The 12,768-nt window shown below is 44.8% G+C and overlaps 1 protein-coding gene across 8 annotated transcripts in view; it reads right to left on the bottom strand.

Moving 5' to 3' along the window:
- The window catches only part of Atp8a1 (ATPase phospholipid transporting 8A1), a 216,597-nt gene that overhangs the window by 62,428 nt on the left and 141,401 nt on the right, over positions 1 to 12,768 (bottom strand). For all 8 annotated transcript variants that reach the window (XM_087908979.1, XM_087908984.1, XM_087908978.1 and 5 more), the window contains one exon: positions 1,398 to 1,570. In XM_087908979.1, the coding sequence (XP_087765105.1) occupies positions 1,398 to 1,570 (173 nt within the window). The remainder of the gene's footprint in view (positions 1 to 1,397; positions 1,571 to 12,768) is intronic.

Below are 12,768 nucleotides of genomic sequence, written 5' to 3'. Positions count from 1 at the left end.
TTACATATAAGGTAGATAAGCAGAGACAAAAAGTGGTTTAAAAGGAGTAACTCTCCTTTACTAGTAAATAGAGCTTCTGAAAGTATTTCGAGCAAAGAAAAGAAAGCTAAGTGAGAAATTCTTGAGAAGCCCCACACACATTCTGTCTCCTCAGAAAAGAAAGTGAGTCAAGGAAGTGACCTGTCTCTAGATCCCTGTGACCAGCTGGTAAGTCAGTCAGCGGCAGAGGAAGAAGATCCTTAGCTGAGGTAGCCGCAGGAAAGAAGTATGGGCAATGCTATTTAGTACCCTAAATTTTCAGAGGAAGAATATCCCTGACAAGAAAATCAGGCAGGCTAGAGCTCCGTAATGCTCGTGTGTATTAAGCCGTCGTAACTCAGAGACAGATGTAAATCTAGGATAGGAGCAGTTTTATAAGCGAGGAGACCCGAGTCTTAGAGTAAATAAGCATTCATCAGAAAAACATTCAGCTGTTTGGAGAAGGACTCAGTTTGTACCTCCCATCACGCTATCCCCACAAAATAAATTCTAGCAGTTGGATCAACCATCTAAATAGAGACAACAGGGTCCTTTCATAAATGAACCAAGATGGAAATAAATGCAGATAAATAATTCACACCCCCTCCGGCCCTCTGGTGCTGAAGGTCAAAGCTAAGGCTGAGAGCTCACTCTATCACTGAACTTCAGCTCTGGCTCCGTAACTTTTATTTTTCAGTGTGGGGGTTTGAACTCAGAGTGTTGTACGTGTTAGGCCAAACCCAGTGAACTACATTCACAGCCCTCTTGAGAGTTTGTTTGCTTATTCATTTATTTAGGTATATAGTTTCCCTAAATTGTCCAAGCAGACCTGAAGCTTTCTACATTTTGCCTTGTGCCTCTCAAGTAGCTGGGATTACTGGCCTGTGCCACATACCTGGCTGCCATTGGCTGATTTTCTATACAAAATGGCAATGAGCTGGTGAGTTCAGATTATGAATAGCATCTAATACGGATTGTTAGGACTCATTCCAAAGTCTTTGCTGACAAATACACCTCAGCTGGTGAACCTTGGGACTCTGGTAAACAAATGAACGAACCTAACATTTGTAATTTCTGGATTAAAAAAAAACAGTATAGAACTTTTAAAAATTAAAAGCGTAAGATGGGGCAGGAGAGAGAGCTCTGTAGTTAGGAGGTGCCGTTCTGCTCTCCCAGAGATCTAAGTTTGCTGTTACTAGCATGCAATTGTCTGCAATTTCAGCTTGGGGAGATCCTGTACTTGTGCCCTCTCTGGGCTCCTGCACACGTGTGGACATACTTGCCCTCACACAGACAGATAATTAAAATCAAATCATTAAAAGATACCATTAAGATAAAGTCACTTTGGTTGCAAGTGGACAGAGCTGGGGACAACTTACCTGCAGCAAATGACAGCTTTGCACGACAGAGCTAAGTCCAGGAAATACTGCCGCACTCCGAAGGTCAAGGCGTATTTGAGGGTCTTCCCGTCAATGATGAGAGCAAAATCGTTTTCCTTCCGAAGGGCATCCCCAAGGGTGGTGCAGTGCCGACTGAGAGTTTCCCTGGTTCCCTGAAACATCAGCCAAGGTTGTCAACATTTATTCTATTTGTTCTACTACAAAGTCTTCCAGATGCAGCTAATCTCCAGTAGTAACTAAATTTAGGTATTTTTAGTGATTTTTTAAAAAATCTTTCAAATTGCCTTCACAAACCTTCATTTACTCAGCTCTCACAACAGCCCCTGGAGGGGGGCAACTGACAAGGTTATCAGTTAAATTCTGTGGAATATATATATATATATATATATATATATATATATGCCTGTCCACAGCGGAGCAGGGATGGGACCACAGGCCGCTTAGTCCTCCGTGATTCTGCCATTCACAACTCTCACTACACAATCACAATACCGCTGTAGAGTTTTCAGTAAAGGCCCTTCTCAGGAAAAAGAATAATGCTGATCTAATTTATGAACCAGTCAGTATTGGTTTGCCGCGAACCAAGGGAAAAAGTTGGGGAACCATAATCGAAATAATTTATGAGTGTTCTTTTGAGAATACTCAGTGCTATTGAAATTTAATGCCCAGGAACCTAGAGCAGGAAACACAGGGTTCGTAATCTCCTGGAACTTCATGAACTGGCTTCCGTGGCTTCAATCATGGTTCCATGATGCTGGATTTTAGTGGGGGCGGGCAGAGACATGTAGCTTGGGAATTGTGATGGAGCCAATATAAGGAGCCTTTCCATCAACCAAAAGTTTACTCTTAAGCAGAATAAAACCCTTTAGTAGCAGGGAAAGCTGTACTCATTTAACTCGCAAAAGAACAGGTGTAGGTCCTTCATCAAGGCATTTCCCTCAGAGGGAAAAAGGAAAAAAAAAAGACCAAAACCACCATCACTATCAGCAACAAACAACGTACCACACACACACAAAATCATCATTTTGTATACCCAGTTTTCCTCCCCAGACCCTAAAGACTCTTCTTCTAACATGATGGTTCCGTCCAGTTCCTGTTCTAAAGAGCCCTGGTACTGAAGAAGCACAACGCTCATTCTCCACAAGGAAACAGACATTAAAGTTCTGGCATGAGTGCTAAATCTACAAGTATTTATAGGAATAAAATACAGTCACACATAATAAGCTTGTAGGATACTTTGTGTTCCTTATATTCCAAACAGAGCTAAATGTGCTGGTTTATTTGGATTGTCAACAGCGTCAGCCTAAGCAACACCTGAGTGCGACTGTGACTGTGTTTCCACAGACAAGCAGGTCATGGGCGCTCTGAACTAATAATGGACTCACACCTTGACAGCTTCACAGTGTGGTGGCGCTGCTGGGATGTGGTGAAGCGAGGTGGCGCCTGTCAGAAGTGTCACCAGGTGCGGGGCTGAGGTGCTCTTACCCAGGTCTGTTCCGAGCTCTGCTTGCCCCCTGCTTCCTGCCCACTGTGCTGGTCTGCTACACCCGGCCCACATCATGAACTGAACCCGGGAAACTCTGAGCAAAAGGAACCCTTTCTCATCACTAAGTTGTTCTTATTGGGCATTTGTTCACAGAAAAGTGACTGATACTGTATTTCTCCAATTTAGGGGCGTGGCCCGGTCATTTCATGGTGAGGGAAGCAAGGAGATTAAGATTTCACAATGGAGATATCGGAAGGTGTTTTTGTAGTTGTATTCAAAGGCGGTTCACATTATATCCTAGCATTTTAGAATCTGCTTATCTGAATGACAAACCATGTCATACTGTAGAGTAAGAATGCCCAATATTCCCAGCAGGAAAGTCTTCCAGTTTGACCATTACACGCTACATTACACCGGGGGTGATCACTTGCTCCAAGAGGACTTAAGGAAGTGTAAAAGTCTATAAAATTCTGCCAGGAAAGTTTACAAATGGCAGTCTAAAGCACATGACTCCAGATTGTTTTAAAAGCAAATTCAGAGACTAGGTAGATAAATAAACCAATAAAGGTGTGAAAAATTGGAATCAGAATAAAATGCCTGACCTGTGCTGCACACTGGGCTGTTTTAAGAACTATGTGTTTAGACGAGACATCTACGTTAACAGGAAGTACAGATACTATTCTTGTGTCAGTGTTAGGAGGCAGTGTTCAAGCTCCTTGCTCAAGAATACAGTTACAAAGTAACATCAGCTCAGAACTAAGTTTCTACTCTGGTTTGTCTTTCTCTGCACACCCCCTCAAAAAGAAACCAAACGCCAGAAGCATCAGGTAGCACCAGGAGCAAGTTCAAGGCCACAGTATTCTTTCTCTTGTTTCCCAGAAGCCTTCACTGCCCTTCACCTCACCTGTTCATAAAACAGAGTTAAAGCACAACCATGTCTCTTCTTGTTCTCCCATCTTTCCAGGGCTTCTGGCGATCGGCCCACTAAAATCTATCCCTTTACGGGGTAGCGAATCCATAGTTTGATCCCGAGGAACTTTCTCCAGAGTTCCTTCCACAGGCTTGATTCTTGCAAGTCTCTCCTGCCAAAGAAAGCTGACCTACCAGGCTCCCAAGCTGCCCAGTGCAACTAAGCCTATGTTAACAAAGCCCTCAACTCTTGGGGAGTGTCCAAGGCTGAGGCCCTGCCCACAACATGTACAGAGCCTACAATATCACACACTCAGAAAGACATTTTATTTAATGACAACACTGATCAATAATGACAGCATTCCACTGGCCATTTCTTTAGCGTGCACACACGTGTGAACACACACAAACACAAACACACGACAGACAGAGACAAAGACAGCAGAATTTCAAATAAAGATAAACAGCCTCTCTCTCTCTCTCTCTCTCTCTCTCTCTCTCTCTCTCTCTCTCTGTGTGTGTGTGTGTGTGTGTGTGTGTGTGTTTGTGTGCATGAGTGAGGGCGTGTGTGTTGCTTAAGTGACAACTTGAGCTGGAAACCTGAAACAGAACCTACAAAGGACCCCAGGGAGACTTCAGGTCTCTTTGGGGATCAGCTGTAAATGACGAAGAAATCACCCCCAGCACTGTGGAACGCCCATGCTCCCCAGGCTGTGGGAGCAGCCCCTATGCCCTGCTTTCCTTTTCTAAGGTCCTCTCTGACACCTTCAAATTGACTGAAAACTCTCTTATTTGTGGCATCAGTACCTGTGTTTCCTTGGTGACTTATCAAAGACCTTCAGCAAATCAAGAGGTGTCAGGAGATGTAAGAGGCAACATCTCAGGCAGGGTGAAAACGCAGCAGCCCACCTAGGGTGTGAGGTTCCACCAACACCAGCCTGCTAACTCCTGCTATTTTAGTTCACAGTGTCCGTGTACAAGGGGCTCTGCTGGCTGTGTGCTGCTAGTTATGAGTTATATTTTATCCTTATTTACTGTTGGCACTGTTTAAAAAAATTCTCTTTTTATGAAACATTTTCTCCAAGCCTGGGAGCTGTGTTTTATGGCCTCATTGCCCCGAAGCTTATCTCCTGTGGCTATGGATAAATTTATTACTGGATTAGCTGCCGCTCTGGTCTCTCTTTGGCTACTGGAGGGGGAAATGTTTAAACATTTAAACTCAGTGACTTGTGAAAGTGAAAATACGTAAAGAAGAAGTTAAGTTAGAAAAAAGGATCAAAGACTGTATAGGGTGGAACAATCAAAGGTCTGTGCAACGTCCTGCCTGTTGCTATTTGTAAGCTGGATAAAAGGGGGCACAGAGGTGTCCTGAAGCTAAGACAGCTTGTGGAGCCAGACACGGGAACAGAGGAAAGGTCATAGTTCTGGCCAATAAGGAAAAAGTGGGGTTGACAAGGCTGTGATATTTCCTATGGATTCTCCTCTATAGTCCCCTTTTCCTGGATGCCAGTGTCTTGCACAGCCAGTACTTAAGGGAAGCATTCAAGGCCAGTGCTTACAGAAAGTTCTGCCTGACCATCTTGTCCCACCTTCTCCTCTCTGCAACGTCACAACCTTGCTACAACAAACACCATTTCTCAGTGCTGGTTAGGGTTTGTCAAGCTTGATACAAACTAGAGTCACTGGAGAGAGGGACCCTCAGTTGAAGAATGAGCTCCATCAGATTGACCTTTGAACCTGTCTGTCGGTTGGTGCCACTCCTGAAAGATGGTCCTGGGTTGTGTTAAAAAAGCAAGCTGAACAAGCCATAGAGAGTAAGCCAGTAAGCAGAGGTCCTTTGGGGTTCCTGCTTCCAGTCTGAACCAGGAGGTTCAGCTCCTGCTCTGATTTCCCTGGACGATAGACTCTAATCTGTAAGATGTAACAAACGCTTCCCACCCCATGCTGGTTTTGGTCAGTGTTTATCACAGCAATAGATGGCAAACTAGCCTAGGCAGTAAACAGAGGCGTCAATCTCTTCTCCCCAGAGGCTAGCCCACATCCTTTCTTCTTTCCTTCTGTTTAAAACCTGACTCATAAACATCTGTGGGCTTCATTCTCCCCTTAACAGCGTTTCCAGCTCCCATAGCTATTTAAGCCTACATACAAGGTCAAGGTTTTCTTACTCCAAAAACAATGGATAAATAAACTAAACATAATTTCCCAAGATCCTACTTTCTCTAAGTCCTCCAGGTAACAAGAACGCTTCCATCTTTTGGGTCCCCTAAACACTCTGTCTGCATAGGCAACATAGCTGTGACACAGCGTAACTTGCATCTCAGGCTTCTTCCACAGCTGAAGTCTGTGATGAGGAGGCCACAGGGGAGATAACCGTCAGTGACAACAGAACTCCTTGTGGGAAGTTAAAGTGTCTCACTCACTCCTGTGACCCCTGTGGATGCTTCCCTGCTGCCTCTAAACTCTTCAAGAATCTGGGGTACTCTCAATTAGAAGGAAGAAAATGCGACCGTTTCTCCTAATAGAAGAGAAATAAGGCACAAATAATTAATGACAACCCCACATCTACTTCTGCATCAAACAGCATCGACTGCCCAGTGAATGCCAAAAGATACACACCCAGGTTAACTACCTGGTGACCAAGGCAAGGTGTGCAGCTGTAGGCCAAGGGGGAGGAAATGGTACTTTATGTGGTTTATAAGAAACTAAGAGGGGCTGGAGAGATGGCTCAGCGGTTAAGAGTACTGCCTGCCCTTCCAAAGGTCCTGAGTTCAATTCCCAGCAACCACATGGTGGCTCACTACCATCTGTAATGAGGTCTGGTGCCCTCTTCTGGTCTTCAGGCATACACACAGACAGAATATTATATACATAATAAATAAATAAATTTTAAAAAAAAAAGAAACTAAGAGGGAGTGAGGAGAGGGAAGGAAGAAAGAGGAGAGGGAGGGAGGAGGCATGTGAGAAAGAAGGCAGTTAGAGTGAGCAGAATTTTTTACAACAGCAATAGGGCCATGGGCCTTCTTAAACCCTCACTTATATTTAGAGCAGAAGCCGGTCTGACAGATAGCATGTTCACAGAACACACTCCAGTGAATGAAACAACCCACAACAGCACTCTTGCAGGAACCCGGAGACTGGCTGCTTTATAGAAATCTTTTGCATTACGTTTACATGATCTGTAGCAAGCAAACCCTTGATAAAAGTTACGGAAGGTGCCCCAGACAATGAAATAATACGATCTTAGAGGGAGATACATCGGAAGCTGTGATTTGTATGGTAAGGATTGCAGGGTACAAGCAGTCGTTTTTCTTTTGGTGGAACTGCTTAGAACCAGCTGAGGAACCTGAGGGCCAGAGGTGCAGAGAACATATCGGGCCACCTAAGAAGCAGGTCTGTGATGGGCCCCAAATGAAGTCCCCAGAGAGCAGCTGCATAAAAACGACCCTGCTCAGTTCCTCGCCTTTCTGTTCTTTCCCAGATTCCTCTCAGAGGTTTACAGGAGAGAGTTTTACTTAGGAACACCCTTCCTGAGAATCTGTAGAAATCTCTAGGCAAAGGGAAAGAGCCATCATGGAGCAGGAAGGAGAAGATCCAGGACCGGCCACCACACAGTGCCTGAGGCTACTGGCTGCCACAGCTTCCCCTGCAGCTAGACTTTCTTAGCGGTAGTGACCCTACACAATGCGGTCACCCATGGATACTCCAAGGGCATCATCAGCAGGTCTAACCAACATGAAAAGAAACAAAGCCCACCTACACTTACTTATCCAAAGCATATTTTGGTGTTTGGACCCAAACACAAGTAAGTATCTAGCTTCCTATCTAGTCTTGGGAACCTCCTAATGTGAGAAGAAAAAGTGATACAACTATATTATTATGAAGAGGGTTTATCCCCAGAAAGGAAGAACTAATACATAGAAATTCTGAATAATACCAACTTCCAGACAATATTTAACAAGGTATTTTTATTCTGGGATGAATGTCTGTGTTTCTTCAAAATTCCTATACTGAAATGCTGACTTCCTATGCCACATTCTAGACGTGAGGACCCGCGTGAGGTCATCAGGGTATAGAATCCAGACCTGTCTGGGATTTGTACATGGCTTTAGAAAGAGATTCCGCGAAGTGCTCCTTCCTCCTGCCACATGAGGATACAGCAAATGGGCACTGTGAACCAGGACACAGGCCCCAGGAGACCCCTAGCTGCTGGCACCTTGCTGGCAGACCTTCCTGCCTCCAGAATGCAGAGAAATGGATCTTCGTTGCTGAAGCCATTCCATCTGTGCCACTGTTCTTAGAGCAGCCAGACTGAACCAAGGCAATTTTGTGACTCTTGGATTTGCTCTTTTCTTTTAACGAATTAAGGGAATGGGCATATCAGTGGGAAGAAGCAGCTCTCATTTTGGTGAGAGTGGACTTCGGTTTAGGAAGACAGTCTTTCCTTCCTACCCGGTATTAGAGCCCAGAGCTTCAAGTTCACTTGCTGTCCTCCAAAAGAGCAAAGTCTGGCAACAGGCTGACTAAAGATGGAGACTACCCAAATGAGATGCTTGGCAGGAGGCGGGGCCCTGGGAAACAGCACTTCAGAGCCTGTCTGCAGGCCGGCACAGATGGCTCGTCAGCACAGAGGCAGCTGCCTGCCCAGAGAGCACACCTGCAGCCATGTCAAGGGAGATGTGAGACGCCGAGGCCGCCTGTTGGGCTTACATGTCACTCCAGTGTATTAACAGCGTCAAACTGAGTGAGGATGTCATATTGTGAAGAACTAAGTTGTGGAAACTAAACATACGCCATGGTTCAACATGGTTCAACATTCAAGGTTTTCCTCAATCTCAGGTGGATACTGAGTACAACGAAGGCCATCAAATCTTTTACCTTCTGTAAGAAGGAAAAAGCAGATGGGTTACTCTGAGAAAATTCATAATAAAAAAAAAACTTGAAAAAAGGAGAAGTACTGAATAGCTTCAAACACCAACTGAACCTTAGGACCTCTAAATGTGTGTGTATGTGTGAAACAGAGAGAGAGAAAGAGAGAGAGAGAGAGAGAGAGAGAGAGAGAGAGAGAGAGATTTGAGATGAGAGAGAGAGAGAGAGAGAGAGAGATTTGAGATTCTTGCTGGTCTAGAATGCTGGGATTACAGGTGTGCATTACTATGCCTAGATCAAAACCCCTTTTGGGTAAGATGAGGCAGCTACATAAGTCAAGAGTTCCAGAAAAGATCTCCTGCTATGATAGAGCCGGATCCCCATCTAACTCGCAGGCTTGACTCACCGTACTCACCTGACAACCTCCCATGAGGTGGCACTAGAGCACCCTGAGCCTGAGCCTGGCTCTGCCACTTACTGACTCTTTCCTCAGGCAGGGTTCATGGGCCCCTCTGGGTCCAGTTTTCCCCTACTCATCAGATTGGATTAGTGTTAACTTTCCAGAGTGACTGTCACGATGCAGGGTGCTGATGCTGACTTCCACTTCTTCATTGTGGAGAAAGCGTCCCGCCCAGTGCTCAGCACACAGCTGACACCAGAGTTCTTTACCCTGCTCTGGCATCAGGCCCAACAAGTTACCTATGTGAAGAGACAGCACCTCAAACTGCCAAGCTCTGTGGAGCAAGAGAAAAGCCAGGAGGTGCAGTCAGTCCCGGGTTGGGGTCACTTTAAGCTTTCTTACGAAGTCTCCCAATGGCAACATTCCGATCTACCTGTGGCTGCTACAACTCAACTCTTTCAACATGTCTTCTACTGCATAAACACGATCTACAAACCCAACTGCCCTCCAGCTCTAGTACTGAGAACATCACCTCTTCTCCAAGGGCACGTAGCTCCTGGTGCATGGTGGGAGGAGAAATATTTATATAATTACTGTCTGTTTTTCCTTAATAATATCTGCCTGAGGTAGAACGATCTGACACAGCTCATTTCAAAAATCACAAAGCAAAATGCCATGATTTGTGTGTTCTTGTGTGAGTGACTAAATTAATGCATGTGTTTGTGTAAAACAGTCCACGATAAACCTAAGGCTTGTTTCTCCAGCGTATTCTTCAGCTACAGCACCACTAAGGCAATTCTCAGGCACCGAATAGTTTCTTAGGCACGGACATAAGTGTCACCTGGACAGTGGGGGCTTATTTTACTTTGGATTTACTTTACTTCATCATAATTTAAGAACAAATATTAAAAAGAACACAAATAAGAACTTGGTATCTAAACCTATTTTATTAGCTATTTTGGTGGCATGTGATCCTACCTCCTCATCATTTAGGACATGAGTTTTATGACCAAATGCTTCATTCTTTCCTACTTTTATGCTCTCCAAATGTTCACACCCTAAAACTGCAAATTAGCAGAACATTCCAGGAACATTTTTAATAACATACTCTGACGATATCAAGTATGGACAATGTTAGCACGTTCTTAAAGGGTGAGTTACGACTCCTGTAATAACAACTTGGATAAACCACTGGGTATTACTTATTTTTTTCTACAATGTGTTACTGATTCAGTGGAACAGTGGACATTCCAAATACGCCTACGCAATACATATATCAACTGCTCCTGCAGCTACTGCAGGCAATAGTAAAAGGATATACACCCGAGAGTAGAAAGAAACTACATTTATATACAACTGGTCTATTTAGTATGCACCCCAGTCAGGAGAGCTAGCACTCTTTGACATAGTTTTTTTTTTGATAGAAAACCTTTGGTGTTTCTAAATTCCGATTCTAAATTAGAATATAATATTTTAAAACATATGTGTATAGAACGCAACCAATATAAAGTAATTTTTCGAAAATGCGTAAGGGCAGACAGAAGGTGAAGTCATTAAAAACATATGGTCAGAGAGGTCCTCCAAAGTAGCTTAGTGGAAGGCAGCCAAGTGAATGCATTTCGTCAATATATATCGCTGAAGATAATGGAGGGGGGGAAGAGACGAAAAAAAAATCGCATGCTTTGTTGATATACAAATATGAAGGAGGGTGAATGTAAAATGTTGCTGTTGAGAAAACAGTTCAATCTTCCAGAGGGGCCGAGCCATCTGAGAAAGGTCAAGGGTCACAAAATGGAAACAGGTAAGAGAAGGAAGTTGGAGTGCTGGGTAAATTGCACTCAAACCTCAGTAGAGGTTTGAGACTCAGAATTATGATAGGTTCCATAAGGAAAATAATTCCCTGTGAGCATCAAGTCTCACTTGGAGTCTGGGAGAGAGGAAGAGAGAGGAGCGTTCAATGCGTAGTCAGTCTGTGTTTTGGTTTCGGGGTCGGGGTATGCAGTAAAGAAAGATCAATCCAGGAAAAGGAAGGAAGAATGAGATGGGAGAGCAATTATATAATTTAAATAGTTTTGTGGATAAAGGCTTTTACCAAAGCCTTCATGGTAATTATTTTAAACCACCACTGAGAGCCTCCTAAACACTTATTTTGAGGTTGGTATTAAATATTCTCCAGTGGTGGCTGCGACTCAAACACGAAAAGGAAGCATTCTGGGAGGGACTGGGTCGGCAGACATCCAGTCTCTCCGAGTGCCTTCAATTCAGCCAGGAAGAGGTTGCTTAGAATATACCACTGGTTTTCTGAAAATAAGCAAATTACCAAATCCATGGTCTGGAGAAGGTAAGTTCTGAGGCCTATGAGAAACTGTTCCCCAGACCCAGTGAAAGCAAATGCCGAACCCATTTGCTTAATAATTTCAATTAATGAACGGAGGAATATGGAAGAATCATTATCTGCAGGACTTTCTCAGGGCAGAGCCCAAACACACACTGTTTCTATTATTCTCTCTATGTCTTAAATAACTCCTGTGCACAATTCTCATACGGGCAAAACTGAATTCCATGAACTTTCCAGAAGGGCACCGTCTTTTAGCTGCTCTGTGGCCCTGGGGCTGAGGGAAAGAATTAATGAAACAAGTTGGAAGATGTGGCAATGATTCTCAGGATGCAGAATCCTGTGACTGAGTCATTTTGTCACTAGAGAAGGTACAGTTATTTAAGGATACATCCCAACTCAGACTTGAGCACACTCTGGACTTGGAGTAGCTGGCGTGGAACATCAGGAGGGATACTGTGATGTCCAGCATGCGAGCTCAGAGGGTCCCTCTGCAGTGTGGACTAAAGGCTCCCGCCCTCTCTACAGGAGCAGAGCGTGCAAGGCCTCTGGGTACACCCGACACCTCATCAGTCAGCTTCTCACAGACTGTTGCTTAAAATGCTGCTCTGAGGACCAGCATGTGAGTGCAAAGGGTCCATCTGCAGTTTGAAATAACGGGCCCAGCCCTATCTACAGGAGCAGAGCACGTGATGCCTTTGGGTACACCTGGCACTCCGCCCTACCAGTAGCAGAGCGCAATGACTCCGGGTACACCTTGCACCCCGCCCTCTCTACAGGAGCAGAGCGCACAATGTCTCCGGGTACACCTAGCACCCTGCCCTACCTATAGAATCAGAGCGCAATACCTCTGGGTACACCTTGCACCCCGCCCTACCAGCAGCAGAGCGCAAATGCCTGCGGGTACACCTTGCACCCCGCCCTCCCTACAGAAGCAGAGCGCAATACCTCTGGGTACACCTAGCACCCTGCCCTACCTACAGAATCAGAGAGCACAATGCCTCCGGGTATACCTGGCACCCCATCAGTCAGTTTCTCACAGCTTTTAATGCTGTTCTGACCCGCCAAAAGTCTGGGGAGGAGAGATGGGAAGAAAGTGGAAGGCGAGGAGTGCACCCTCAGAAATGTCAACAGTTTGAGGGGAGAACAGGAAGGGAGCAGCATGGTTAGGGAGCACTTATCTGTAATTCTAGGTCTCAGGGAAGAGTGCAGATGTTTAGGCCGAACGAGGGAAAGAATCTTCAGACTTGGGGACGGGAGAACTTCTCGAATCAGAGACACTATGAAATCTGTGAACAATTTCACTCTGGGTTCTTTCTGTACAGCAGCCAGTCTCACTGCAGTGTGTTTAACA

Source organism: Myodes glareolus, chromosome 8, assembly GCF_982192425.1.
Source record: "Myodes glareolus chromosome 8, mMyoGla1.1, whole genome shotgun sequence".
NCBI classification, from domain to species: Eukaryota; Metazoa; Chordata; class Mammalia; order Rodentia; family Cricetidae; genus Myodes; species Myodes glareolus.
This window is presented reverse-complemented; position numbering and strand designations above follow the sequence as displayed.